This window comes from Lolium perenne, chromosome 4 (assembly GCF_019359855.2).
Source record: "Lolium perenne isolate Kyuss_39 chromosome 4, Kyuss_2.0, whole genome shotgun sequence".
Taxonomy (NCBI): Eukaryota; Viridiplantae; Streptophyta; class Magnoliopsida; order Poales; family Poaceae; genus Lolium; species Lolium perenne.
In genome coordinates, this window is record NC_067247.2 from 281,482,349 (window position 1) to 281,508,838 (window position 26,490).

The 26,490-nt window shown below is 45.8% G+C and overlaps 2 protein-coding genes across 2 annotated transcripts; one reads left to right on the plus strand and one right to left on the minus strand.

The window, feature by feature from the left end:
- Positions 1–18,759: 18,759 nt before the first annotated feature.
- LOC127295554 (uncharacterized) lies at positions 18,760–19,369 on the plus strand. Its single transcript, XM_051325522.2, has one exon. It carries the CDS (start codon positions 18,885–18,887, stop codon positions 19,203–19,205), a length of 321 nt encoding a protein of 106 aa, XP_051181482.1. The 5' UTR covers positions 18,760–18,884; the 3' UTR covers positions 19,206–19,369.
- Positions 19,370–20,651: 1,282 nt separating this feature from the next.
- Positions 20,652–26,191, minus strand: LOC127295553 (uncharacterized). The gene is made up of 10 exons (XM_051325520.1): positions 25,939–26,191; positions 25,663–25,842; positions 25,286–25,501; positions 25,011–25,193; positions 23,923–24,144; positions 23,616–23,732; positions 23,354–23,497; positions 23,110–23,211; positions 21,546–21,614; positions 20,652–21,230 (listed from the first exon to the last, which is right to left on the minus strand). The coding sequence occupies exons 1-10, from the start codon at positions 26,101–26,103 to the stop codon at positions 20,997–20,999; spliced, it is 1,632 nt and encodes a 543-aa protein (XP_051181480.1). The 5' UTR covers positions 26,104–26,191; the 3' UTR covers positions 20,652–20,996.
- Between the last annotated feature and the right edge of the window lie 299 nt (positions 26,192–26,490).

Genomic DNA, 26,490 nt, shown 5'->3' on the forward strand with positions numbered 1-26,490 from the left:
CGGGAGAACAATATCACCATGGGACGAAGGAAACATTATACCAAATAGGTACAGTAAATACGCAAAAAGATGTCGCCTCATGATCGCAGCATCTGCTTCAGCTGGTAACTCTTGAAAATTATTGACCAACCAGCTTAGAGGGACCCCCCTTGGACGTGACCCTCCGCGGCTTGTAGCAGGCATTGCCACGCCAAGACAGTCCTGTACCTCAGTCGGCCAAATACTAGAATAAGCGGCAGGGACCAAAGGAGTACCCTTGATTGGCAGGGTTGTGATCATGGAAACATCTTTCAGCGTAGGAGTCAGCTCCCCACAACTTAAGTGGAAGGTGTGGGTTTCAGGTCTCCAACGATCAACAAGGGCCGATAGAAGAGATGGGTCTAACGTGAACTTCTCCTTGCTCGATGTTAGCTTAGAAAATGGTAGAAGTTCATGGGCCCTGAGATGTTCCTCATAAACACTGTTAACAAGAAACCTGTTCTTAATGGTTCGTACCCTGAAGACCGGAGGTGGGTTTGAGTGCGCATTCAGGTTCAACCAGAGGTGGCAACGGTGTCCGGCATCGCAGGATCTTCGCAACAGGTCTGGCAAATCTGACATCATAACCTGCATCCATCGATGGTATAATCATACATTAATACATTAATCAGACATTCATAAAAGTTTAATTAAAATATGTATGCATTTAGCGATACGATAATCATATAATAATACATTAATACATGTCTCTTTATTACAGCACACCAAACATACAAATATTTGAAAACAAAAAATTACATCATGTAGGGTTATTGTTGGTGCGGTAAGGGCATTCCCTTCGCGAATGACCGGGGCATCTGCAAAGGCGACAATGGCGAGGTTCTCCTGCCTGGCTATTGATAACCCACAAGTATAGGGGATCGCGGCAGTCTTCGAGGGAAGTAAAACCCAAATTTATTGATTCGACACAAGGGGAGGTAAAGAATACTTATAAGCCTTAACAACTGAGTTGTCAATTCAGCTGCACCTGGAAAAGCACTAGTAACAGGGGTGATGTGAAAGCAGCAGTAATATGAGAGCGAGTAATGTAACACAGCGATAATAGTAACACAGGAGCAATGGCACCAGAAAATAGTTGATACTACTTCCAATGACATATAGAACGAGTATATGATGATGAGAGATGGACCAGGGTTCCCAGCGATCTACACTAGTGGTAACTCTCCAATAACAAGTGACAAGTGTTGGGTGAACAAATTACAGTTGGGCAATTGATATGATTGATAAAGCATTAAGAAAGAACATCAATTCATTAATCATGTAGGCATGTTTTCCATATATAGTCGTACGTGCTCGCAATGAGAAACTTGCACAACATCTTTTGTCCTACCAGCCGGTGGCAGCCGGGCCTCTAGGGAATCTACTGGATATTAAGGTACTCCTTTTAATAGAGCACCGGTGAAAGAACATCTCTCACATTATGTTTTGTGTGTTTGATGTCAATATATGTGAGACACTAATGTTTGTTTAAGTGGTACAGGGTTTACATAGATTCATATTTATGTGTGTTGGATTTGGTCGGTCTGTCAAAAGTTAACAGCAAAAGATGGCCAGGCCGGATAATCCGGGCCGGATATTGTTGAAATATTCGGCCCCCTGATTTTGGCTAAGTCTTCGAGGAAAAGCAGCGCAGTATGGGGGCCGGACATTTGCCCGGATATTGTCCCGGTATTGTACCAGGGCCGGAATATCCGGGCCGGATATTTTGGAAATATCCCCCCCCCCCCCCCCGATTTTGGCTAAGGACTGGAAGAAAAGCTTCTCTGGCATAGGGCCGGACATTTGGCCGGATAATGTCACTGTTTTGTTCCGTAGGCCGGATTATCCGGGGGGGGCGGATTATCCGGCCCTTACTTAGGCCGGAATATCCGGCCCCCTGGAAGCTGCAACGGCTCAATTTTGAGGGGAGGTATAAATACCCCCCTTCTTCTACCTTGGTTGCTTGCTCAATCATTACACAAGAAATCTGCCAAGCCACCTCCATTAGAGCCACCTCAAGAAACTCAAGATTTGCAAGATCTCCTTCCTCCCCCAACCAAAGCTCTTGATCTTTGAAGATTCAAAGGAGAAGACACCGATCTACATCCTCACCGAAGCGTTCTTCATTTCCCCCTCTCTTGTTTGAGGGATCTCATGCTAGTGTTCCTATTTGGTTCCCTAGTTGATTTGTGTTGATGTATTGTTGTTGATTGTTGTGTTGTAACAGATTTGGGAGCCTCCAATTTGGTTGTGGATGTGTGCCCCAAGAACCTTGTAAAGGCCCGGTTTCCGCCTCGAGGAAATCCCTTAGTGGAAGTGGGCTAGGCCTTCGTGGCGTTGCTCACCGGAGATCTGAGTGAAGCCTTCGTGGCTGTTGGTTTGGCTTTCGTAGCAACCACACTCCTCCAAACGTAGACGTACCTTCTTGCAAAGGAAGGGAACTACGGGAATCATCTCCGTGTCATCGCGTGCTCCACTCTCGGTTACCTCTATCCTATTCTATCTCTATATTGCTTAGATATATCTTGCTTAGTTGTTAGCCTTGTCATATAGGTAAATTCACTTAGTTGTATATCTAGAGAATTTACCTTTTGTGTCAAGCCTAAATTGAAAAAGAACTAAAAATTGGTTAGCACCTATTCACCCCCCCCCCCTCTAGGTGCGGCATACGATCCTTTCAATTGGTATCAGAGCCTCGGCTCTTATTTCGGGCTTAACCGCCTAAGAGTATCTTTGGACGAGGAGTCCTCGGAAGGGGCCGCCAAGACGGTCTCCGTGGAAGACTTCAATTCGTTGAAGTCCTCCGTGGAAGCCCAAATGGAAAGCATGAAAAAGATGATTGCCGAGCTTTTGGCTCCGGCCCTTCCCAAGGCTCCTAGTGTAGAGGTAAAAGACACGGGTGCATTAGATGAGGGAGAGGCTTCGGACTTACCCTCATCTACCAAACCCGTGGAAGGTGATAACTTAAACACTATCAAATCTCCCATTGCATCTCCTAAGGGAACTAGTGGGAGTGAGAGCTACAATCGAGTACCTCCACCTTTCCAATCACCCGATATACCGGTTCCCCATCCCCATTTGAACATTCGGGGCGACCCACCTAAGTTTTCTATTGATAATTTCGATACTTGGCAATTTGAGTTCCGCTCTCATGTTTGTAGTGCCTCCAATGAATTATGGAGAATCATCTTGGAGGGCTTCAAGCCATACAACCCCGACAAGTTGACTAGAAGAGAAGCGGTTGATAGTCAACTCAACAACACCGCCTTGCACATGATTCAAACTAGTGTGGGGACAAAGGAATTGCATCGTGTCCTGAACTACACCACCGCCAAGGAAGCTTGGGATGGTTTGACCGCTAGTTGCATTGGAAGTGAGAGCACAAGGAGGAACAAGTATAATGCTCTTAAGAATAAAGCCGAAGGGTTCATGAGGCTACCGGATGAAGATCATGAAGACATGTATGGAAGACTTCTCACCGTTGCCGATGCCTTCCGGCTTATTGGTGCCACCCACATCAATGACTCTTGGATCAAGGAGAAGTACATTGAATGCATGATGCCATTTGTACCCATTGATGTCAAGACTCTTGTGGGAAGGGAATGCTATTCCTCTCTCACCTCTCAACAAGTCGTGCACGAGATGCAAGCTCTCAAGGTGCTTGAGGAAACCTCTCATGATTCTCGCAATCGTGCTCTTGGGATGGCAAAAGGTTCCAATCTTGCCTTGGTGGTCAACTCCGTTGAAGAAGTGATTCCTCAAGAATCTTATAGGGCATCTTGGAGTATGTCCTATCCGGAAGATTTGCAATGCCACTACCATGATCACATGGCCTTCCATGCAAAATCCTTTTGGGTTGATCCCTCCAAGGCCAAGGAAGACAACATCAAGAGGAACAACAAAAGTGGGTTCACTAGCTTTGGTCCAAAGACAAGATCATGCTACAATTGTGATGACAAGCGCCACTTCATTGCCGAATGCCCCTATGAGAATAGAGAGCTTCATAATGGGAGGCTCATTCCCAAGGACAAGAGCAAAGACTCAAAGGGCAAATATTCAAAGCCCCTCAACAAGAAGTTCTACAACAACAAGACCAAGAAGGGCAAGAGGCCCTCAAGAGTTGTGCTAGTAACAAGGGAAGAATATTCATCCGATGAAGTTGAAAGTTCTAGTGGTGATGAAGATGAAGAAAGCTCAAAGAAATTGGCCGCCATCGTCACCACCAACATACCCTCTTCATCTCTCTTTGAATCTCCCAATGAGAACCCTCATATCAAGAATGCACATTGCTTCATGGCAAGGTCCTCCTTGGACACACCTATTGTGCTATCAACTCAAGAAGAGTATACCTCCGGAGATGATGATGTTGATGATGAAGAAGATGCAACCTCTAATGGATTGGTCGCTCTTGCCTCCCTCTCCACTAACTCTTCATCACCAAGTGAATCCCCCAATGAGGTCATTCATGTGGAGGAAGAAAGTTGCCTTATGGCTAAATCTTCCGAGGTATCATCTCCTAACCCCTCTATGCCTAACATTGCTAATGATCTAGGGGTTGACCCCGCTAGTTTAAAAGTGAAACAAGAGATGCTAGAGTTTGATGAGTTCATTAGTAACCTACAAGGTAACACTAAGAAGCATGTTTCAAGCCTCATGGTTCGTATAGCTCAACAAAGTGATATGCTTGAGAAAAAGGGTCAAATAGAGAGAGAAGACTCTCTTGAAATCCATGCCCTTAAAAATGCTCTTGAGGAAAGTCAAGAAACTATAGCTTCTCTTGAGGAGAGGCTAGAAACTCTTGAAGAGCCTCAAGATAAAATTAACAAGCTCACTAAAGCTAGAGATCTTGCTAGAGCTAAGACTAAAGTGCTTATAAAGGAAAAGGCCAAATTTGGTGTTGATCATGAGAAACTTGTGAAGGATCTAGATGAACTAGACAAGGCTCACAAAGCCTTGAAGAGTGAATACTCTCTCCTCTCCGAGTCTTATGAGCAACTTCAAATTAGGCTTGCTTCATATGACATACCTAGTACCTCTACTCCTTCATGTGATCATGCAAATATAATTGAGGAAAATGCTAGGTTGAAAGATGAACTTGCTAGGACCTCCTCTCCCCAAAGTAAACTTTCCTTGGATGATCTTTTGAGTAAGCAAAGGTCAAACAATGGGAAGGAGGGACTTGGGTTTAATACCAAGGCTAAAAAGGCAAACAAGAAAAAGACCAAGCCCGCACATGAGAAAGCTAATGGTGAACCCCGAAAGGGCAACACCATTAATGATGATGGTGCGGGAATAGATAACCCTCACTATGTTCTCTTTAAAGATTATTATGGTGATGTTTATGCTAAATATGTTGGTCCATATGATGGTTATGTTGCTTGGTCTATTTGGGTTCCAAAGACCCTTGTTGCTAACAAAAGAGGACCCATTGAAAAATGGGTACCTAAATCCAAGAATTGATCTCATGTAGGACTATGCCGCCGGAGGTTCAAAATGGGTACTTGATAGTGGATGTACAAGTCATATGACCGGCGGCAAGAACCTCGTCAAGTAGTTGAGGCCTAACATAAATGATATCACCGTCTCCTTTGGCGATAATTCTACATCCGAGGTATTGGGTTTTGGCAAGGTTGTGGTTGCACACAACATTACTCTTGTGGATGTCATGCTTGTCAAAACCCTTGGTTACAATTTGCTTTCCGTTTCCGCCCTTGGCAAGATGGGTTTCGCCGTCTTTATTGATAATGATATTGTGGTCCTCTTGTGGAGCAAGACTCTAAAAGTCGCATTCGTTGGGTATCGCGAACACAACTTGTATGTGGTGGACTTTTCGGGGACCACCACGTCAAGTGCGATGTGCCTATTCGGAAAGGCGGACGTGGGTTGGTTGTGGCATCGCCGCCTAGCCCATGTCAACATGAGAACTTTGCAAAGTCTTCACAAGGGGAACCATATTGTGGGACTAATGGAAAATGTGTCTTTTGCCATAGATCGTGTTTGTAGGGCTTGTGTTGAAGGCAAAATGCATGACTCTCCGCATCCAAGCAAGACCATCATCTCTTCCAAGAGGATCTTGGAGCTCCTTCATGTGGATCTCTTTGGTCCCGTTACTCATGCAAGTCTTGGTGCGAAGAAACATTGCTTGGTGATTGTCGATGACTACTCAAGATACACTTGGGTCTACTTTCTCAAGACGAAAGATGAGACTCAACAAATATTCATTGACTTTGCTACCGAGGTGCAACGCCAACACAACCTCCTCATTATGGCAATAAGAAGTGACAACGGCTCCGAGTTCAAGAACTACACACTCAATGATTTTCTTAGTGATGAGGGGATTCGTCATCAATATTCCGCTGCTTACACCCCTCAACAAAATGGTGTTGCGGAGAGGAAGAACCGGACTCTTATGGATATGGCAAGGTCTATGATGGCGGAGTATAAATCCCGCTATAACTTTTGGGCCGAAGCCATCTCCACCGCTTGTCACTCCTCCAACCGGCTCTATCTTCGCAAGGGCTTGAACAAGACTCCATATGCAATACTCACCGGGAACAAGCCTAATATCTCATACTTCAAGGTGTTCGGGTGTAAGTGTTTCTACAAAATCAAAGGGGTTCGTTTGTCTAAATTTGCCCCTAAAGCTTTGGAGGGTATATTTGTTGGTTACGGTGCCGAATCTCACACTTATAGAATCTTTGATGTATCCTCCGGGATTATCATTGAATCTTGTAGTGTGAAGTTCGAAGAAAATGATGGCTCCCAAGTGGGGCAAGTTGATGTTTGTGCAGGTGATGAAATACCTCAAGATGCCATAGTAAGAATGGGTGTGGGATTTTTCTGCCCCATTGAGGGACACGGTGTGGCGTCTCGGGAAGGACTATGCTCTACCACGGTGGAGCCCTCATCTTCTCAACATCAACAAACCCCATCAAGTGAAGCAAATGATGCACCAACCCAAGAACAAGAACAAAACCCTCCCTCTAGTGTGCAAGATCAAGGACAAGATCAAGGTCAAGATCAAGGACAAGATCAAGGACAAGATCAAGGTCATGATCAACCAAGAATTCATGATGGCTCCGACGAGTATCCATTTGATATTTGCTCCGCACCAAATGATGTCCAAGATCAAGCACATGATGTTGAGCACTCACAAGAGATTGTAGTTGCTCAAGTTGAAGGTCAAGACGGGGACCCAAAAGATCAAGTTGATCAAGTGATATCTCCAAGGCCAAGAAGAACCAAGGAGGAGATCGAGGCCCGTCGTCTAGCAAGAAGAGAAAGGAACCTTGAGCTTCGTGATCACACTCATGATAAGGTTCTTGGTGATATAAGGGCAAAGGTTTCCACAAGAAGGCAATTGGCTAATTTTAGCAACCATCATGCTTATATCTCCTTAGTGGAACCCAAGAAAGTATTTGAAGCCCTTGAAGATTCGGATTGGTTGGAAGCTATGCACGAAGAACTCAACAACTTCAAGCGCAACAAAGTGTGGACATTAGTAGAGAAGCCAAAGGGGTGCCGCAATGTTATTGGCACTAAATGGATATTCAAGAACAAGCAAGATGAGTTTGGAAATGTTGTGAGGAACAAGGCAAGATTGGTGGCTCAAGGGTTCTCTCAAGTTGAGGGAATTGACTTTGGAGAAACCTATGCTCCCGTGGCTCGTCTTGAGTCCATCCGTATCCTTCTTGCTTATGCATCGCATGATAACTTCAAGTTACAACAAATGGATGTGAAAAGTGCATTTCTTAATGGTCCTATACATGAAGAGGTTTATGTTAAGCAACCCCCGGGGTTCGAGGATCTCAACTTCCCTAACCATGTCTACAAGCTCGATAAAGCTCTTTATGGTCTCAAACAAGCTCCTAGAGCTTGGTATGAGCACCTTAAGGAATTATTGGTAGACCGTGGGTTTGATGTTGGGCTAATCGATCCCACTCTTTTTACTAAGAGGGTCAATGGGGAGCTTTTCGTTTGCCAATTATATGTTGATGATATTATCTTTGGCTCTACTAACAAAGCTTTCAATGATGAATTCTCAAAGCTTATGACCGATAGGTTTGAGATGTCTATGATGGGAGAGATGAAGTTCTTCCTTGGTTTTGAGATCAAGCAATTGAGAGGAGGAACCTTCATCAACCAAGCAAAATATCTCCAAGACATGCTCAAGAGGTTCAAGATGACCGAGATGAAAGGTGTTGCCACTCCTATGGTTACCAAATGTCATCTTGCACTTGATCCCAATGGTAAAGAGGTGGATCAAAAGGTATATCGCTCCATGATTGGATCCTTGCTTTACCTTTGTGCATCTAGACCGGACATAGTGTTGAGTGTTGGTGTGTGTGCAAGGTATCAAGCTTCTCCTAAGGAGAGCCACATGATAGCTCTCAAGAGAATCTTTCGATATTTGGTTGATACCCCAAGATATGGTATTTGGTACCCCAAAGGCTCAAGTTTTATTCTCAATGGGTACACCGATGCGGATTGGGCGGGAGACAAGGATGATAGGAAATCAACCTCCGGGGCTTGCCAATTTCTTGGTAGGTCCTTGGTGTGTTGGTCATCTAAGAAGCAAAATTGTATATCTCTCTCCACCGCCGAAGCCAAATATGTTGCCGCCGCAAGTGGATGCACTCAATTGTTATGGATGAGGCAAACTTTAAAGGAATACGGTGTCATTTGTGACAAAGTGCCTCTATTATGTGACAATGAAAGTGCTATCAAGATTGCCTATAATCCGGTACAACATTCAAGAACGAAGCATATTGAGATCCGGAATCATTTCTTTAGGGATCATGTGGCCCGTGGTGATATTGAGCTCATCTATGTTCCTACCAAAGATCAACTTGCCGATATATTCACGAAGCCTCTTGATGAAGCAAGGTTCACTTATTTGAGGAATGAGCTAAATATCATCGATTCAAGGAGTATAGCTTGACCATCTTGCAAACACACCTTCGTCTCAAAACTTTATTTGGTTTAGATGTGGGCATGGAAATAGGGGGAGTGCGGTTTAAATAATTGAGCTATCCCTCCCCCCATAATGCCAACATTAAAGATTTCATTCTCGTTATATCATATGTTGATATGTGAGCTTAAATGATGAGTATTGGTTTGGACCCAAGATATATCTTCGCGGTGCCATACCATAACACTCATATATGGTGGCCTAGGCCACCACACTCTTCTTCGTGAAGAGTTGGAGTTGTTTGGATTTTCATTGGATTTTATTGACATCTCCATGTTCTTATGGGAAATCACTCTAGTTTGGCCTTATTTGCTCATATCTTGCAAACTTGAGTGACCATGTACCATTAACAGTTTGTATCTTCTAAAACCTAAGCCTACTCTCTCCTATAAGCCATTTCCATCTTGCTCATTTGTCATGTTTGGTAAAAACTTGGAGTTTGAGGTGTTTCGGTCGGATGATCTAGGTTGCTCCATCTTATTGGTAAATTTGCACCTTATATGTGACGTGATACATTATTGTATCACATATGGGTCATGCAAATAACCAACGAAAGATGGGCCGGATTCCCGGTGATTCTGGAATTTTCCAGAACCCCGGATAATCCGGCCCCAGGAGACACCGGAAAATCCGGCCCGGCCGGATTATCCGCCCTAAGCTAGGGCCGGATTATCCGGCCTGGGCAGATCTTGAAAGGGTTGAGGTCGAGGCCGCGGGGGGGCAAACGGTTCACACCACCCCCCACGCGCCTCTCTCTCCTCTTTCTCCTCTCAAGATCGCCGGACCTCCTCCTCCTCGCCGGAGACGCTCCGTCCGCCCCCTCTCGGAGTTCTTGGGTGGATCGGGTGCATCTCCTCCCTAGCTACCTTCTCCTCCAAGCGGTTTCCACAATGGATGTGGGTATGATTCACAATCTCTAACCCTAGATGTTGTGTTTTATATGTGCTATTTTCTTGGTGGAATTGGTGTCTAGTTGTTCCAAATCACGTGTAGTGTACTCCTCTTGCATGCTATGAGGCCGATCTAGTCTTAGACAAGCTTTTGATTGGAAAAACTGCAACTTTCGCAGGGCCGGATTGTCCGGCCCCCGCGCTGGCCGGATTATCCGGCCCGGCCGGATTATCCGCCCCCTGGGGACCCCGGATTATCCGGCCTGGAGCTTCATCGCCGCTGCAGTTTTTGCTTCAATCTATCATGTCTAGATTTGTACCGACTTATAGCATGTTTCTCGAGTATATTACTGTATCTTACATGACTTATGAGCATTACCTTCTCTTTGCTACCCGCCTTTGCTTCTCACAGGTGGTGCTTCTCGGGGTGGTCGGAGACGCTCAAGGCATGATCGATCTAGTGACGAGTATGCACCCAATGCACCTCGCAAGTCCGTCACTTCAAGGCGGAAGAACAAGGAAGTGAGGGGGAACTACAAGGCCATGGACTCAGTCTCTTATTCCGCTATCCGCATGAAGAACTGGTATGAAGATGTTCCAAGGGATGAAGAGATAGAGGACAGGAGATTCTGGTGCATGGAGCAGGAGTTCATCTACAAGGATGTCTATGAGCCCATGAAGAATCTGAGACCCATGCAAGCCATCGATGTGGACATTCTGGCGGTCAACAATCACTTTGAAGATGCAATCTGGGTAGCTGGAAGGCTGGGCTTGCATGATATCATGAAGATTCAATGTGACTATAGCCCAGATTTGGTGAAGCAATTCTTTGCCACTTTGGCAATCAAGAAAGATGAGGAACGCACTATGGAATGGATGACTGGCTCCACTCACTGCAGTGCCACTCTGCGCCGATTTGCTGGTATTATTGGAGCTCCTGTTGATGAGGGTCGTCGCCTTCATGGACCACAACAGACAGATAAGAATGCTCTTGTGCATCTCTATACCTCAGCGGGAAAAGTTGGTTTTACTAAGGGGCTGCTTCCCATATACAGTCAGTTGCTCCGGTTCTTTCGGGCAACCATTTGCCCAAGTGGTGGTAACAATGATGCTCTCCGGGGAGCCCTTGTGGACCTTATGCACCTCAACTATAAGTGTGCTCGTGAGACTAATGAGGAACGGGACTACTCTCTTCATATCATGGACTTTATCTTCCATGAGATCCATGATGCCATGGTCTCCCGGACCACCATACCCTATGCACCCTACATTCAGCTTCTCATCAACAACTCTGTGGCTGTGAGTGGTGAAGACTTGAGTGGGTATCCTTATGTGAAGCACCATGTCAAGAAAGCCTACAAGCTTAAGCCAGTCTCTTCAGCTGTACCTGACACTTTCATGGGTGATGCTCGTTCTAGTGGTTTTGCTCCTGCTCGTCATCCTGATGTCCCGGCTATGAGGAAGCAAGTGAGCCGGCTTAGTTGGTTTCAGCGTCACATCCTTTGCATGAACATTGAGATCCATAAGGAGAACTATGCAGCTAGCCGAGAGCGTTCTGAGATTAAGCATACTCAGGCGGTTATTCTACACAAGCTCAGTGGTGATCAAGGTCCCCCGCCTCAGCCTCTAGCTCACCAGGGTTACAGTGGATGGCACTCTGCACAGGTTCCATGGAGTGATCTTGATGATTGCCTTCAAAGGTCCAACATCTCTCGCCGCTCTCCGGATGCATCTGACACTGATGAGGAAGAAGAGGAAGCGGCATACCAGTCCGATGATGAAGAAGCCTCCGAGTGATTCCCATGGGACGTGTAGCATCGCGCTTGTCCCCTTTTTGGCGTCTCGATGCCAAAGGGGGAGAAGTGTTCTATTAGGATTCTCGGGGATTTGCATGGTTTGGGCACAAGCATATGCGTTTATCATTCTTATATTGCTTGTGTTCCCTCTTATTTGAACTATTTGGTTTGTTTGTGTGCCGTTCAAAACTATGTGCTATGTGGTGTGAGACATTGTTATGGTTTTCGGATTTCTATTTGTTGAGATCAAGGATATTACATTATGTGTGATGCTATATCTTCGCATTATATATCTACACATGGGTATGATTTCTTGCATCCTATCTCAACTTCATATGTGTCAATGTCTATTGTTAGAGCTCATGTTGGATATCTCTTGTGTTGAGGCACCATACTCCTATGTGTTGTGTATTTGTATTCAAATGCAAATTACTTATATGCACACATGTAGGGGGAGTGCCTCTATGTTTTGCCATCATGCTTGTCTCTATAGTGATTCCCTTGCAAATCCGTATATTGTCATCAAACACCAAAAAGGGGGAGATTGAAAGAACATCTCTCACATTATGTTTTGTGTGTTTGATGTCAATATATGTGAGACACTAATGTTTGTTTAAGTGGTACAGGGTTTACATAGATTCATATTTATGTGTGTTGGATTTGGTTGGTCTGTCAAAAGTTAACAGCAAAAGATGGCCAGGCCGGATAATCCGGGCCGGATATTGTTGAAATATCCGGCCCCCTGATTTTGGCTAAGTCTTCGAGGAAAAGCAGTAAAGATGGGGGCGGACATTTGCCCGGATATTGTCCCGGTATTGTACCAGGGCCGGAATATCCGGGCCGGATATTTTGGAAATATCCGGCCCCCCCGATTTTGGCTAAGGACTGGAAGAAAAGCTTCTCTGGCATAGGGCCGGACATTTGGCCGGATAATGTCACTGTTTTGTTCCGTAGGCCGGATTATCCGGGGGGGGGCGGATTATCCGGCCCTTACTTAGGCCGGAATATCCGGCCCCCCGGAAGCTGCAACGGCTCAATTTTGAGGGGAGGTATAAATACTCCCCTTCTTCTACCTTGGTTGCTTGCTCAATCATTACACAAGAAATCTGCCAAGCCACCTCCATTAGAGCCACCTCAAGAAACTCAAGATTTGCAAGATCTCCTTCCTCCCCCAACCAAAGCTCTTGATCTTTGAAGATTCGAAGGAGAAGACACCGATCTACATCCTCACCGAAGCGTTCTTCATTTCCCCCTCTCTTGTTTGAGGGATCTCATGCTAGTGTTCCTATTTGGTTCCCTAGTTGATTTGTGTTGATGTATTGTTGTTGATTGTTGTGTTGTAACAGATTTGGGAGCCTCCAATTTGGTTGTGGATGTGTGCCCCAAGAACCTTGTAAAGGCCCGGTTTCTGCCTCGAGGAAATCCCTTAGTGGAAGTGGGCTAGGCCTTCGTGGCGTTGCTCACCGGAGATCTGAGTGAAGCCTTCGTGGTTGTTGGTTTGGCTTTCGTAGCAACCACACTCCTCCAAACGTAGACGTACCTTCTTGCAAAGGAAGGGAACTACGGGAATCATCTCCGTGTCATCGCGTGCTCCACTCTCGGTTACCTCTATCCTATTCTATCTCTATATTGCTTAGATATATCTTGCTTAGTTGTTAGCCTTGTCATATAGGTAAATTCACTTAGTTGCATATCTAGAGAATTTACCTTTTGTGTCAAGCCTAAATTGAAAAAGAACTAAAATTTGGTTAGCACCTATTCACCCCCCCCCCCCCTCTAGGTGCGGCATACGATCCTTTCAACCGGAGCAAAGCATTAACACTCCGTGAAAACATGTGATCATCATATCTAAGCCTTCCCCTCCAGTTGTCCCAATTTCTGTCACTTTGGGGCCTTTGGTTCCGGACATAGACATGTGCATACAACTTGTAGATACAATCTAAGCAATAATATAGAGCTTAAATCTAAGATCATGCCACTCGGGCCCTAGTGACAAGCATTAAGCATAACAAGATTGCAGCAACAATAACTTCACAAACTTTATAGATAGACTAATCATAATGTATCATCCATTGGATCCCAACAAACACAACACCGATTACATCAGATGGATCTCAATCATGTAAGGCAGCTCATGAGATCATTGTATTGAAGTACGTGGGATAGAGAGTACCAACTAGCTACTGCTAGAACCCGTAGTCCATGGGGGAACTACTCACGGAGCATGATGGAGGCGATGGCGTCGATGGAGATGGCTTCCGGGGGCACTTCCCCATCCCGGCAGGGTGCCAGAACAGAGACTTCTGTCCCCCGAATCGGAGTTTCGCGATGGCGGCGGCGCCCCTGGAGTCTTTCTGGAGTTTCGTCAATTCGTATCGCGTTTTTAGGTCGAAAGGGCTTATATAGGCGAAGAGGCGGCGCAAGGGGGCGCCTGGGGGCTCCTCGCAATAGGCTGGCGCGGCCAGGCCTGGGGCCGCGCCGCCTTATTGTCTGGTGGCCCTCTGGCCCTCCTCCGGCTCCCCTTCGGTGTTCTGGAGCCTTCCGGGAAAAATAAGATCTTTGGCGTTGATTTCGTCCAATTCCGAGAATATTGCCCGTACAGCCTTTCTGGAACCAAAAACAGCAGAAAACAGGAACTGACACTGTGGCATCTTGTTAATAGGTTAGTTCCGGAAAACGCATAAAAACATTATAAAGTGCAAGCAAAACATGTAAGTATTGTCATAAAACAAGCATGGAACATCAGAAATTATGGATACGTTGGAGACGTATCAGCTATGATCCATGTCATTCCTATGACGACGAGATTGGCGTCGTCCCCTCGCGGTTCTCTTCAATGCCGGGTCCGGAACCCATTTGGTAGTTCTTTCTGGAAACTCGTACCTATAGTGTCCGTTGAGTCCCCAGGTCCAGAACTCACCGTTCCAAGTTCCGAGTAGGTTCTGGATGTTGAAGTAGGGAGATATGTAGTTCTCCACGCTGATGTTCTGTGCTGCAACCGCCCTAAGGACATGACTACATGGATATCCTAAAAGCTTGGGCTTGTTGCAACTGCATTCACACGTGTTGGGGCTGAGTTGAACAGCTTGCTTCGATCCTCTATGGTGGCCTTTCACATACTTGGCTCGTACGTGGATTTCCCACTTATTATTAAGTGCATCAATTTGACGAAACCCATGACTTTTGGATTTTTCAGCTTTCTCATCCAAATGTCGTTGCATCTTTTCAGACCATTGCTTGTTCATCACATACCGTGTGTTTGCGACCTGCACTCTGTCTGCAAAGTATGACAGAGTCCGGTTCCAAGTTTCAGTAATCAGGGTTGTGATAGGGAGGGCTCGCACACCTTTCAGCACGCCATTGTAAACCTCTGACATGTTGTTGGTCATTATGCCGTACCGAGCCCCTGAGTCGTGATCTTGCGCCCACTTACTTAAATCGGGGCAGTTTTGATTAATCCATGTACTCAAATTTATTTCAGTCCTCCGGCCCCTCCGGTCTTCTCTCGGCGGCAAGGCAGCACTCTAGATTTCTTTGTTGATTCCAGCCCAAATAGCATTCATCTTCGCCTCAGTCTTCTGCATGCACATCCTCTTAAATAGCTTGAACCAGTCCTTGTTCTTGAACTTTGAGTAAAAATTGGCAGCCAGGTGCCTCATGCACCACCTTGTCTCCAGGTCGGGCCACCCCCAGAGAGGGTCCGATGAATTCTTGATTATTTCGAGAGCGCTCAAAAGGCATGTGTTGCGATCTGATATGATGCAAACATCGGGCCGATCTATCACGACTCCCATCTTCAAGAAGCTGAGGAACCATAACCAGCTATCTTTGTTTTCATTCTCGACAAGTGCATAGGCAATAGGCAAGAGCTGATTATTTGCGTCAGCTGCGATCGCCACCAAGAGTGTGCCCTTGTACTTTCCTGTGAGAAAGGTACCATCTATTGACAGCACCGGGCGGCAGTGATGGAATGCACGTATAGTCTGGGGGAATGCCCAGAATAAACGATCAAGGATTTCTTGGTTTTCCTCCAGAGGGTGTTGACGAACTCTCCTGACCACTTGAGTCCCCTGGTTAGTTGCTGCTATCTGATGGAGTAGTCTCAGGGCAAGATCATATGCCTCCTCATAGGTGCCATACAATCTCTGGAAAATCTCCTCCTTCGCCCGCCTTGCCTTACTAAAGCTGACCGGGAAGTCAATCAGATCTTCCGCGGTTTTTTGCAGCTTCTTTGTACCAAGGGTTATATCTTCTTCCACCGCCACTTGCATGATATGTGATACATATTTTGCAGTGACGTTGCGGTGCTTGTCGAGAGCCCCTGATTGCTCGCAGCTATGGGGTTCTATTTTTGAGATATGCCATGGCTGACATACCCCAGGGCTCACCCGAGCGATAACTCTCCCCCTGCAACCCTCCTCATTCAATTTGACGCATATGACTTTCAGCTGCCTTCGATCAGACTGCTTCACTCTGTGTTGCCGAGATATGGCCAACGCATACCTCTTGATTGCTTGGTCAGCCGAGTCCTTGTCTGGGAAAGTTTGCCCAACCTGCAGACTCGCCTCCCCTAGGCCTGGAACAGAGCAGAATTCATTGCTGATGGTCATTGTTTTTAAGAACTCAGGGTCCATTGGTACCGCAACCGCCCTCCGGGAAGAACCGACGCCTTCTTCGTCCGAGGAGGATTCAGACGAAGAAGAACGAGCGTCATCGTCCAACACCTCTGGCAGTCCCTCCACACGCTCGCTAATATCAATGAACGCGGACCAGTATCCTGGCTCGGCAGCAAACTGGGCGACCATCTGCTCCGATGGGCCGGTGCTATGGCCTACAGTCGGTGCCTCATGCTCTGATTGGCCTATCATGCCTGCTGCAGTCAGGGCCAAATGATCCGATTGAACGGTGCTCGGTCCTGTGACGATGGCCATCTCCTCTTCACCAGCACCGGTACTACTTCCGGCACCATCATCACCTGAAATAAACTGAACATACACCATGGGCTCTCCGTACATAGCAGCACCAGGTGTGCTTGCAAACCTCATGTATGTACCCCAATTTCTATCACTATTTACTTCCCGCAAACCCCAACGGGCAGGTGTCCCATCATTCCCTCCTACGACGATGAGAGCCTCAACGGTCATCTTCTTCCCACGCATCTCACGCCCAAACTGTGCTCGGATGCATCTTCTAACATCCAAAAATTCTCTATTGACCATGTCTGTCACTACAACTTTCATCGAGTCGCAGCGCGACACATCGACACCAGAAAATTCGTCGCGTACGACGTCTCCATAAAACACTAACAAAGTTTCCATCGTACCTACCGCACAATATTTTTATAATTATATTAGATTACAACACAACAATATTTAACATGTCATTAACATTTTTAAATAATCATAACACAACACAATTACTTAGTCCAGTTAGTCCTAATATGCACCATTACTTAGTCTAATTATAAGAGATCATTATTTACTACTAATGTTCACCGTTACTTACTCCACTAAGTCCTAATATGCACCATTACTTAGTCTAATTAGAAAAGATCATTATTTACTACTAATGTTCACCGTTACTTACTCCACTTAGTCCTAAGATGCACCATTACTTAGTCTAATTAGAAGAGATCATTATTTACTACTAATGTTCACCGTTACTTACCGTTAGTCCTAATATGCACCATTACTTAATCTAATTAGAAGTTGATCATTCATACGAGATATATTTCCGCACATAGTCTATATATTTCGCATGTTGCATACATAAAACATTAATTCTAAACGGCACATTTAATTACCTTTTTACTCCTAATCTACACCACTACTTTGTCTAATTACAACTTAATTCATACGCGGCCTATTTCTACGTAACACATAAAATAATAGTCTATATCCTAACATTTTTAACCCTGTCTATGCATGCAACCGCAGCACATGCACTAATGACACAAACTAATTATATTACATACCTAATTACGTTCTAAGTACATAAATAAAATATAATGGATCTGCTTGTTAAACTCTTACCTTGGTATATCTTTTGTGCAGCTAAATCAGCTCTTGCACCGTACACATAATACTTGAGAGAGCTGAGAGTGAGAGTGTGAGCGAGCTGAGAATGAGAGTGTGAGTGTGAGTGTGACCAAGCTGAGAGTGACAGCGTGAGAGTGTGAGTGTAAGTGTGAGCGAGCTGAGAGTGTGAGTGTGTCAGCAAGTTGAGAGTGACAGAGTGAGTACGCGCGTAGAATGTGAGAGCTCAGAGTGAGGGTGTGAGTGATTTAAATAGAAGAGGCTGAATGCATGTATAGCGTGTACAGAACTCGCATCTCTTACAACATCCGAATAAATATGTAGCAAACTTCAGTCAGCCTCGCACTCAACGCAGTCGCGAAAATCAGCCCACTCAGCCTCGAAATCGAATCAATCAGCTAAAAGTCACCGCATGCACCGAAATATTCGAGCGGGAAAGCTGCCTCGGAATCAACACCGTCAATCTCGGAAATCAGTGCGATGATGCTGTCGGGAAGATGCTTTGTCGGGAGGCAATGTCGGGAGCTTGCCTCCACAGCGATGCTGCTCCCAAGACGCAAGATTCCGCGCCATGTGCATGGTGGGGCCTGCCGCCACCGGGGTTGGAGGCATCCTCCACGTCGACGTGTCGCCGCGCCGTGGGGCGGCATGGCCCACCACGCAAACGGCGGGCTGACGGCGAGCACGGCCGGCTAACGTGCCGCCACAGCCTCTGGCGGCGGGGCCCTGCCGCCACAGCCCCTGGCGGCAACCACCACGTGTCGGCTTGGGGCCCTGCCGCCACCCAGCAGGTGGTCCTTTTTGCCAATTTTGCTCAAAGGTGGTCCTTTTTGTCAATGAATTGGGGAAGGTGGTCTTTTTGACAAAATTTCCGGCCACACACACGAAGCCTGGCCCAAAGTGACGACGCACACCAACCAGCCCAGTGAACATCGCTGCTCCTCATCAGGCTGTCGCCCTCCGCGCCGGCCCACCACCACGTGATAACTTGATGAGACAAAGAAGACAACACGCCACGCACGCACGCACGAGAGCACGCAGCAAGTAACCGCGACACGTTACACTTCCACGCTCCAAAGTCCATACCCATCAGCCTCAAACGAACGACCTCGAGCCAGCCCGCGACCGACCGACGCAGCTCCTGCGGGACGGCGGGAGCAAGCCTCCCTCCGCCATGGCGGGAAGGCTGGTGTCCATGCTCCGGTGGCCGCCGGACCTCGGCGGGCTGCCCAGCCAGCTGTCCGCGCTGCTGCCTTCGTCGCCGCCGATACAGACACCGTCGTCGTCGTCCTACTACGCGTTCCTCCAGGAGCGGCTGCAGTGGGACTGGGGGCCGGAGCAGCTCGGCGCGGCGGTGCGGCGGTGGCCCGAGCTAGTCCCGGACGTGCCCTTCGTCGTGGACGCCGTGCTCTGGGGCTTCATCACCGCCGTCGAGTCCGTCGCGCTCGTCTCCATGATGTGCTGCTTCTTCCTCTTCTGCGGCTGCACGCTGTGACAAGCCCCACGAGAGCATAGGAGGATGCCATGCCACTAAGCTAGTACTAGTATGTATGGTTAGTTTTATTATTTGGATTCTTTCTTTCTCGATATGCTTTGTTCATGATACGTTGATTCTGCTAAGATATTTGGCCATGGTAATTCGGTATGTGTTAGTGGTAATTGTTACATCTGTGATTGGATTTTCCTGTCGGTCCTGCTGCATGGCGACGAGCTACAATGGGGACGCGTTTCGGTAATGAAGCGATTTGGGGCTTTCTGAATTTGTCCGTGAGAGAGAGGGGGGCAGATCAGATCATGGACTGGGTGGTGTTGGTGGGTACTGAGAACGGGGGTGATTCTAATTGGGCAAAATATCTCTGTTCTTATCATCCTAGTCAACCAGATGACACATAATTTTCTTGTTTCATCTGGATGAGTATTTGTTTATGTTTACTTGGCTGTTGGCTGTAGAATGTGCAGTACACTTTTGTAAGTCTGACAGTTGGCTCAGTTTGCATTTCTCTGAAACATCCTAGTACTTCATACTCTTCGTAGTCAGGTCTAGAATCCTTGTAGGTTAGCATTCCACCTAAAACCAGGTCAATCTTGCAGTTGTACTACTACTGCTGTAGCATGTCTGCGTCCTCTGCTCTCGCTCCCTCAGCAATGTATTCAGCAATGTATCCGCTGACACGAGCCTGAAGCCCAACACTGTTGCCTCTTTACCTTAGAATCTTAGATAGACAAGTTATTTTCTTCGTGAAAATTGGAATTGCATGGCATATGATCGATGTTAGCATATGCTTACTGATCCAGGATCCAACCCCTACTAGTATTCTCTGTCCAGGAACTGTGCCTCGAGCGATAGCTCAACAGCAGACCGACGCTAACCCCACACAGGCTGCCAAAATCAACAGCCAAGTCACTAGCGCAGCAGTTCCTGTCGACTAGTTAATCATGTGCATCAGCAGCGTCTCACGGTCAGGTTGTCGTCCGCTATAACTGAGACATACACGGTCACACACAGAAGGTGGATGTTGGCTGGGACTGGAACGCCGTGTTCTCGTTTTTACACATCCTTAGCCGAGAAGGATGTTACCCACAAGCAAAATATTACCCGACGAATCAACCTCGTCCGTCTTCTCACGTGGCTGGATAAGGATGAAAAAAAGGTTTCATTTCATTAGACCTCTCTTTTATGTCGCTGTCGCGCATCATTATCTTGCAAACAAATCACAGTACGGTGGAACTTTTCGAAACGCATCCAGCACGAGACCCACGAGGGCGGGACAAACCAACGCTGGCAAATGCACCATCAGGTGGGTGACAATGGTCATTGCGTACACAAATCAAGAGCTTGTAACCCCATCTGACTTCTCGCAATAAAAAATCTGACTTCTCAGATGATCTAGAATGGTTTATTTCCTTTTTTACCCAGGACTCCCAACTCAAATCCATAGAATTAGTACTATTCAAAATCAACTTATTTGGCCATCCAAACTTTGTCAAACTACAGATAGGCAAAGTTTGACCGTTTCTAGCCACTGTTTGCTCAGTCGAATATTTGCGGCACCCCCCACTAAGTCATACACAAAACTGGAAAAATGTGTGACAAAATGGAGCTCCGCACAGCAAAAATGAATACTGATTGTATCATCCCGTAGACCGCATGCCACATGCCCTCAGAAGCTTGTTAATGAGGACAAGATATTAGAGTGACACAATCTTTTAAGACTAGGCCATGTGAAGTTCACCTCGAAGTTCTCCATGTTATTCTTGCCACCCTTGTCGAAAAAGGGATGGAAGCTCACTCGATCTTAAACCCAGATTCTAGATCGACCACATTCACAATATCTCTAGCAAGCTTTTCCGCCTCTCCAATGTACGTGTGTGGTGTTAACTCCAAAAGACTTGATCGCACATCCTCTGGTAGATCTAGACTTTCAATGAATCGGCGTATGCTTTCTTTGGTCACAGCCTGGCCCCTAGTCATTTCCTTCAGCTTCTCATAAGGTTCAGGGATCCCATACCTTCGCATCACCTACAAAGAGGTTAATGGTGAAAATATGATTTGTCTAATGTGAAAAAATAAGAATTGTCCAAGACCCCAGAATACCACCGCATACTTAAATAATTAGTATGGTGATGCCTTGCCTAAGGGAATATAGACGCACAATCACACAATAAGCATCTAGCCTAGTTGCTTTTTGACAAGGTAAAGTGTCTCCGGAGCCATACAAACTTCATAAATATACAAGTCTACTTTTGGCAAAGTCACTTTTTGAGATCACTTGAGCAAGACCAACCAAAAATCAAACTGAAGGAAGAATGAACAGAGTAAAGCAGGAGATCTTACTGTCTGTATTGCCTCTGCAAGGACCTCCCATGTTTGGTCCAAGTCTTCATCCAAACGGACTCTGTTCACCTGTACCACAACCAATTGAATGATTGATAAAACAATGAACCAAAGAGGCAGCAGACATAAATAACCTAGTTACCTGAGATCACTCATAATTACAAATGATATAACATTCCCACGAGAGGGTCTAAATGCAGTAAACAAGAATTATCAGTTAATCTTGGACCCAACTTTGGGTGCAACTACTAATCATAAAAGTTGGGTTATCTCCTAGCAACGAATAACAGTTTTTAGTCAGTCCAAAAACACTGATAGGACAAGGTTTTCAGATACAGAAAAAAATTGAATATTATTATTATCGACTTTTTAAAAAGAATTCAATGAGAAATAGATCAACTAAAACAAGTTGATGTCCTGTTATAGTAATAATAGCGATCAAAGCCACCACAAGGGCTATAACAATCACAAGAAAAATAGCAGCCTTCAATTTGTGACCATCATATAGATCAGGAAATGGTCCAAAATTCAAATTAACTGAATTAGGTATAATAGGAAAAAAATGAATTATCTCACAAAATCCCCAGCGGGCCTGGGAAATGGTCCGAATTAGGTTGACCGGTTACAGGGAGTTCACACAGGGGTCCCAACAGGCTTAGAGGAAGGCCTTAGAAGAAGAGAGGTCAGTGGAGGAGGGAGGCAGAGAGGAGGAATGGGAGGCATTAGCATCGCTGAGGAAGAAGACCTCGAAGACCTCTGGGGCAGCCATCACCAATACGGCGAGGCGGATACGGTGATACTGATATGGCGACACGGGAAACGGCAATTTCTAGAAATAGCAATACGGCAATTATACATATAAAAATTGATAAAATGCCATGTGATTTAGACAAAGAATAACTGAATGCTATTAAAAATATGTCCCCTTTGTTGCCCAATCATTATACTGCCCCATTTGTGCTTGCAAAATACATCAATGGCATCAACGCCCAGCACCAGCAGCAAGCAACACCACACAGGACAGCCTGGCAGGAAGCAAGCACGCACACCCAGCAGCAAGCAAGACCTGCAGTAACGGCCACGGTGCGCTCAGTTGCTCCTGATCCGCTGTGATGGTCAATTGTCCGAATAGATAGAGAGTGCAAAGGTTATTAGGGTTAGTAGTGAGCTTTGGTTGGGCTTCCCGTGTCTCAGACATGTCGACAAAGTTCCCAGCGGTGTATTGGCATTTTCTTTCTTTCTTTTTAAATAGGAAAACATGATACTCCTGGGATACGTGTATCGCCCGAGTATCGGCATTTTTATCTTTCTTTTTAAATCGGAAAATATGATACTCCTGGGATACGCATATCGTCCAAGTATCGGGAGTATCGGAGTATCGGCGGAGTATTGTATCCGGACACGGTGGAGTTTGAAGTATCGGTGCTTTGTAGGCAGCACTAGGGCGCAACAGGGCGCTGGCATAAATATATAAGTTATAAACATACAATTATGGTACAATAATTACATTGAAACCTCGAGGCACAAATATAAGGATCTAAAGGACAAGTTATAGTCCACATACCTGGAGCTTCTGGATTCCCTGAATTGTGGCTTTGTAAGCCAAGAGTGAGTGTCCTAATCCAACACCCAAGTTTCTCAAAACAGTTGAATCTGTGAGATCACGCTGGCATTGACGTAACATGGCACTTCATTAGTTGAAAATATCAATAGAATATACACAAAAGGATTAAGTTGTTGTCTTGCATGATATTAGGCGTACAAGTAACATAATTAGAAGTGGAAGTTTAGGTGAGTGACAAAATTACCTGCAACCTTGATATTGGTAGCTTCATGCTTAAAGTATGCAACAGACCATTAGACACACTAAAATTGCCTTCACTGTTTTCAAAATTGATTGGGTTGATCTTGTGAGGCATGGTGGAGGATCCAACTTCACCAGCCTTCGGTATCTGAAACAATATGGAGGAATGCACCATAGGTTGTAATGCAGGCAGCAAGTCAATAAGTCTAGGTTATTTCTTGTTGTACTTAGAGTAATTCTTTGATGACAGTACACTATAACTCTACCTGCTTGAAGTAGCCTTCTGATATATAAGCCCACATATCTCTGTCAAAATCAGTCAAGACAATGTTGAACTGGACAAATAGATTAAAGAGCTTTGCGATATAATCATGAGGTTCGATCTGTAAAGAGGACAAATACTCCATCAGAACAAACAGTTGATAGATGCAAATAGCTGCAGGAGCCACTGTCGTAGGTTCTTACAGCAAGAACAGTCTAAGACAAGTCATATCTCGAAATGAAAAAATGCTGTCCAGGACGTGAAAAAAGTATTAGGAACAACCAAGTGACTGAAAAAATAATATACATCACCTGGGTAACATAAGGATTGAACTGCAAACCTAAGGATCTGACAAACTCTTCTGTCATCTTAGGCCAGTCAATTTCCGGATATGCAACTACATCAGCATTGTAATTTCCAACAGCTCCAGAAAATTTCCCTAGTATCTTGACATCAGAAAAACTCTTCCCGATATCATATAATCTGGCTACGAAATTCGCCATCTCTTTTCCCAGAGTTGTTGGTGATGCCGGCTACAGGTAGGAAGCTGGAATTTGTAAGCTAGCATCCCAGGCATATCAGCAACAAACAGCTAGATATTACTTGAAGTCTATGACAGAAAAAATAAACGCGCCATGCCAATCAACAATGTTTTTATTACATTGGATTACATTTAGACTATTTGGTGATGCCGGCTACAGGTAGGAAGCGGGAATTTGTAAGCTAGCATTCCAGGCATATCAGCAACAAACAGCTAGATATTACTCGAAGTCTATGTCTATGACAGAAGAAATAAAAGCACCATGCCAATCAACAATGTTTTAATTGCATTGGATTACATCTATACTATTGTGCTGAACTCTGAAGTGCACCAATAGTGAAGAATGTCTTCCACCTTTATATTTTCAGGAACGGTTTTACTAATAGAGTATGGTAAAGAAAGAGGATAGTTGACAAAAATAAATTAAAGTGAACATAAACAATTAAAAAAATCAGGCCTGAAAACATTATTACTGCAGTACCTTTTTTATTTCCTATTTGGTGTTTTAAAAAAAGGCTAAATTTCTTGTCATCTCCTACCACCTAGCAACTTGGGAGCAGCATACAATTTGGACAGTTCCATTCCTTGTATACAGGAGTTGTCATTATTCATGGTCTCATATTGCAGCAATGGCAAGAAAACACGAAAGGCCTAAAATAAATCTTCCTTAGCACACTATGCTATATAATAGGGCAGTGGAGAATCACATAGTTCAAATCTGATGCAAGACCAGCGTGGAATTACTCAAAAGGATTAGAGCACATGAAGAAAAAACAACTCAGATATTCACACACTACTAATACATGCCCAAGCATATACAAATGAAGATATTCAAAAGTTATGAGGTGGTGCCTATACCTGTCCATGAGTTCTAGACAACAAAGGGACATGTGCATTTTCCGTTGCCAAGGTACGTATCGCAATGCATACATCACGCATCACAGGGAGCATAACTGTGTTCACCGCCTCTTTTAGAGCCAATCCATATGCCAAGTTGTTGATATCTTCAGAAGTACACCCAAAATGGAAGAATTCCAAAACCTGGGAAAAAACAAGCTCGGAATGAGTGTTCACTTCAAAGCAAACTGCAAGTGAACACAGAGATGTCGAGGTATTCCTTCAGGTCGGCATACCTTTTCAACCTCTGGATTTGAGCGACATTTCTGCTTCAGATAGTACTCGACAGCTTTCACGTCATGGTTGGTTATTTTCTCGATTTGTTTCACTTCTTTAGCATCGTCGATGCTAAAATCTCGGATAACCGCATCCAGGAAGAGCTGCGCCTCCTCGCTGAATGGTGGCACTTCCTTGACCTCGGGGATTTGTGAAAGTTTCAGCAACCATTTTACCTGCAGAACCAAAAACCGCTTGAAATAAGTAACGCTGGCCATCACCATGGAGGTAGTAAATCAATACGGTTTCCATGTTATCCACACTAATTCATGATTACACGAAATTTCTGGTGGACATAAATACATTCCAACTGTGCAAGGTATCCGAAGAGCCAAACCTCAACTAGGACGCGGTATCTGATGAGTCCGAACTCGCTGAAGAAGGGCATGAGGTCCTTGACAGATCTGAAGTAGCGCCCGTCGAGCGGGGAGAGCGCCATCATACAGAACGTGTCCAGGTCCGTCGCTTGCTCGAGCGCCTCCACCGACCTCGCCGCCCAATCCAGGGGAGCACTCATCTGAACAACGCACGCACAGAGGCGCGTCTCGTAAGCAATCAGCACAAGCTAAATAAACTGGGGTCGCGAGTATTTCGGGAAGGTGCCCCTCGTCACCTCGACGTAATCCCCGGCCCCGGCTCCGGCGGCTGCAGAGCAGCGGAGGCGCCGCGGCGGCTGCGTGGTGGCGCCCGGGACGGCGGCTCTCGGGGCGGCTGCCACGCGTGGGGCGGCGAGGAAGGCGGCGGTGGCCGGGGGCTTGAGAGACGGCGGCGCGGACATGGTCGGCGGCGGCGGCGGTTAAAAACCCTAGGAGAGTGGAAGCGGGGAGGATTGGCGGGGTCGGGGTGTGGTGAGGGGATTAGGTAGCAGCAAAGCAGCAGAAAGGGATCATAGAAATAGTGGTAGGGGTTTAAAGGTTTTGGGAGATGGCTGTCACGGCATTCTGACCGCGGCGGCGGGCCGTGCGATTCGGCCCTTTGTTGTGCGAAAGTACTCACAAGTCAATCATGAAGGGAATATTTTGGGTGCTAGGACAGTTTTACGAGGAAGCGATTTTCACAAAAATAATCCTTGGAGCAAAGAATGAATAAAATTATCCCTATTTCACTCCACTGATCCTTTTATGTGACACCTATGTGAGCAGCGTCATATTTCACCGTGTGGTGT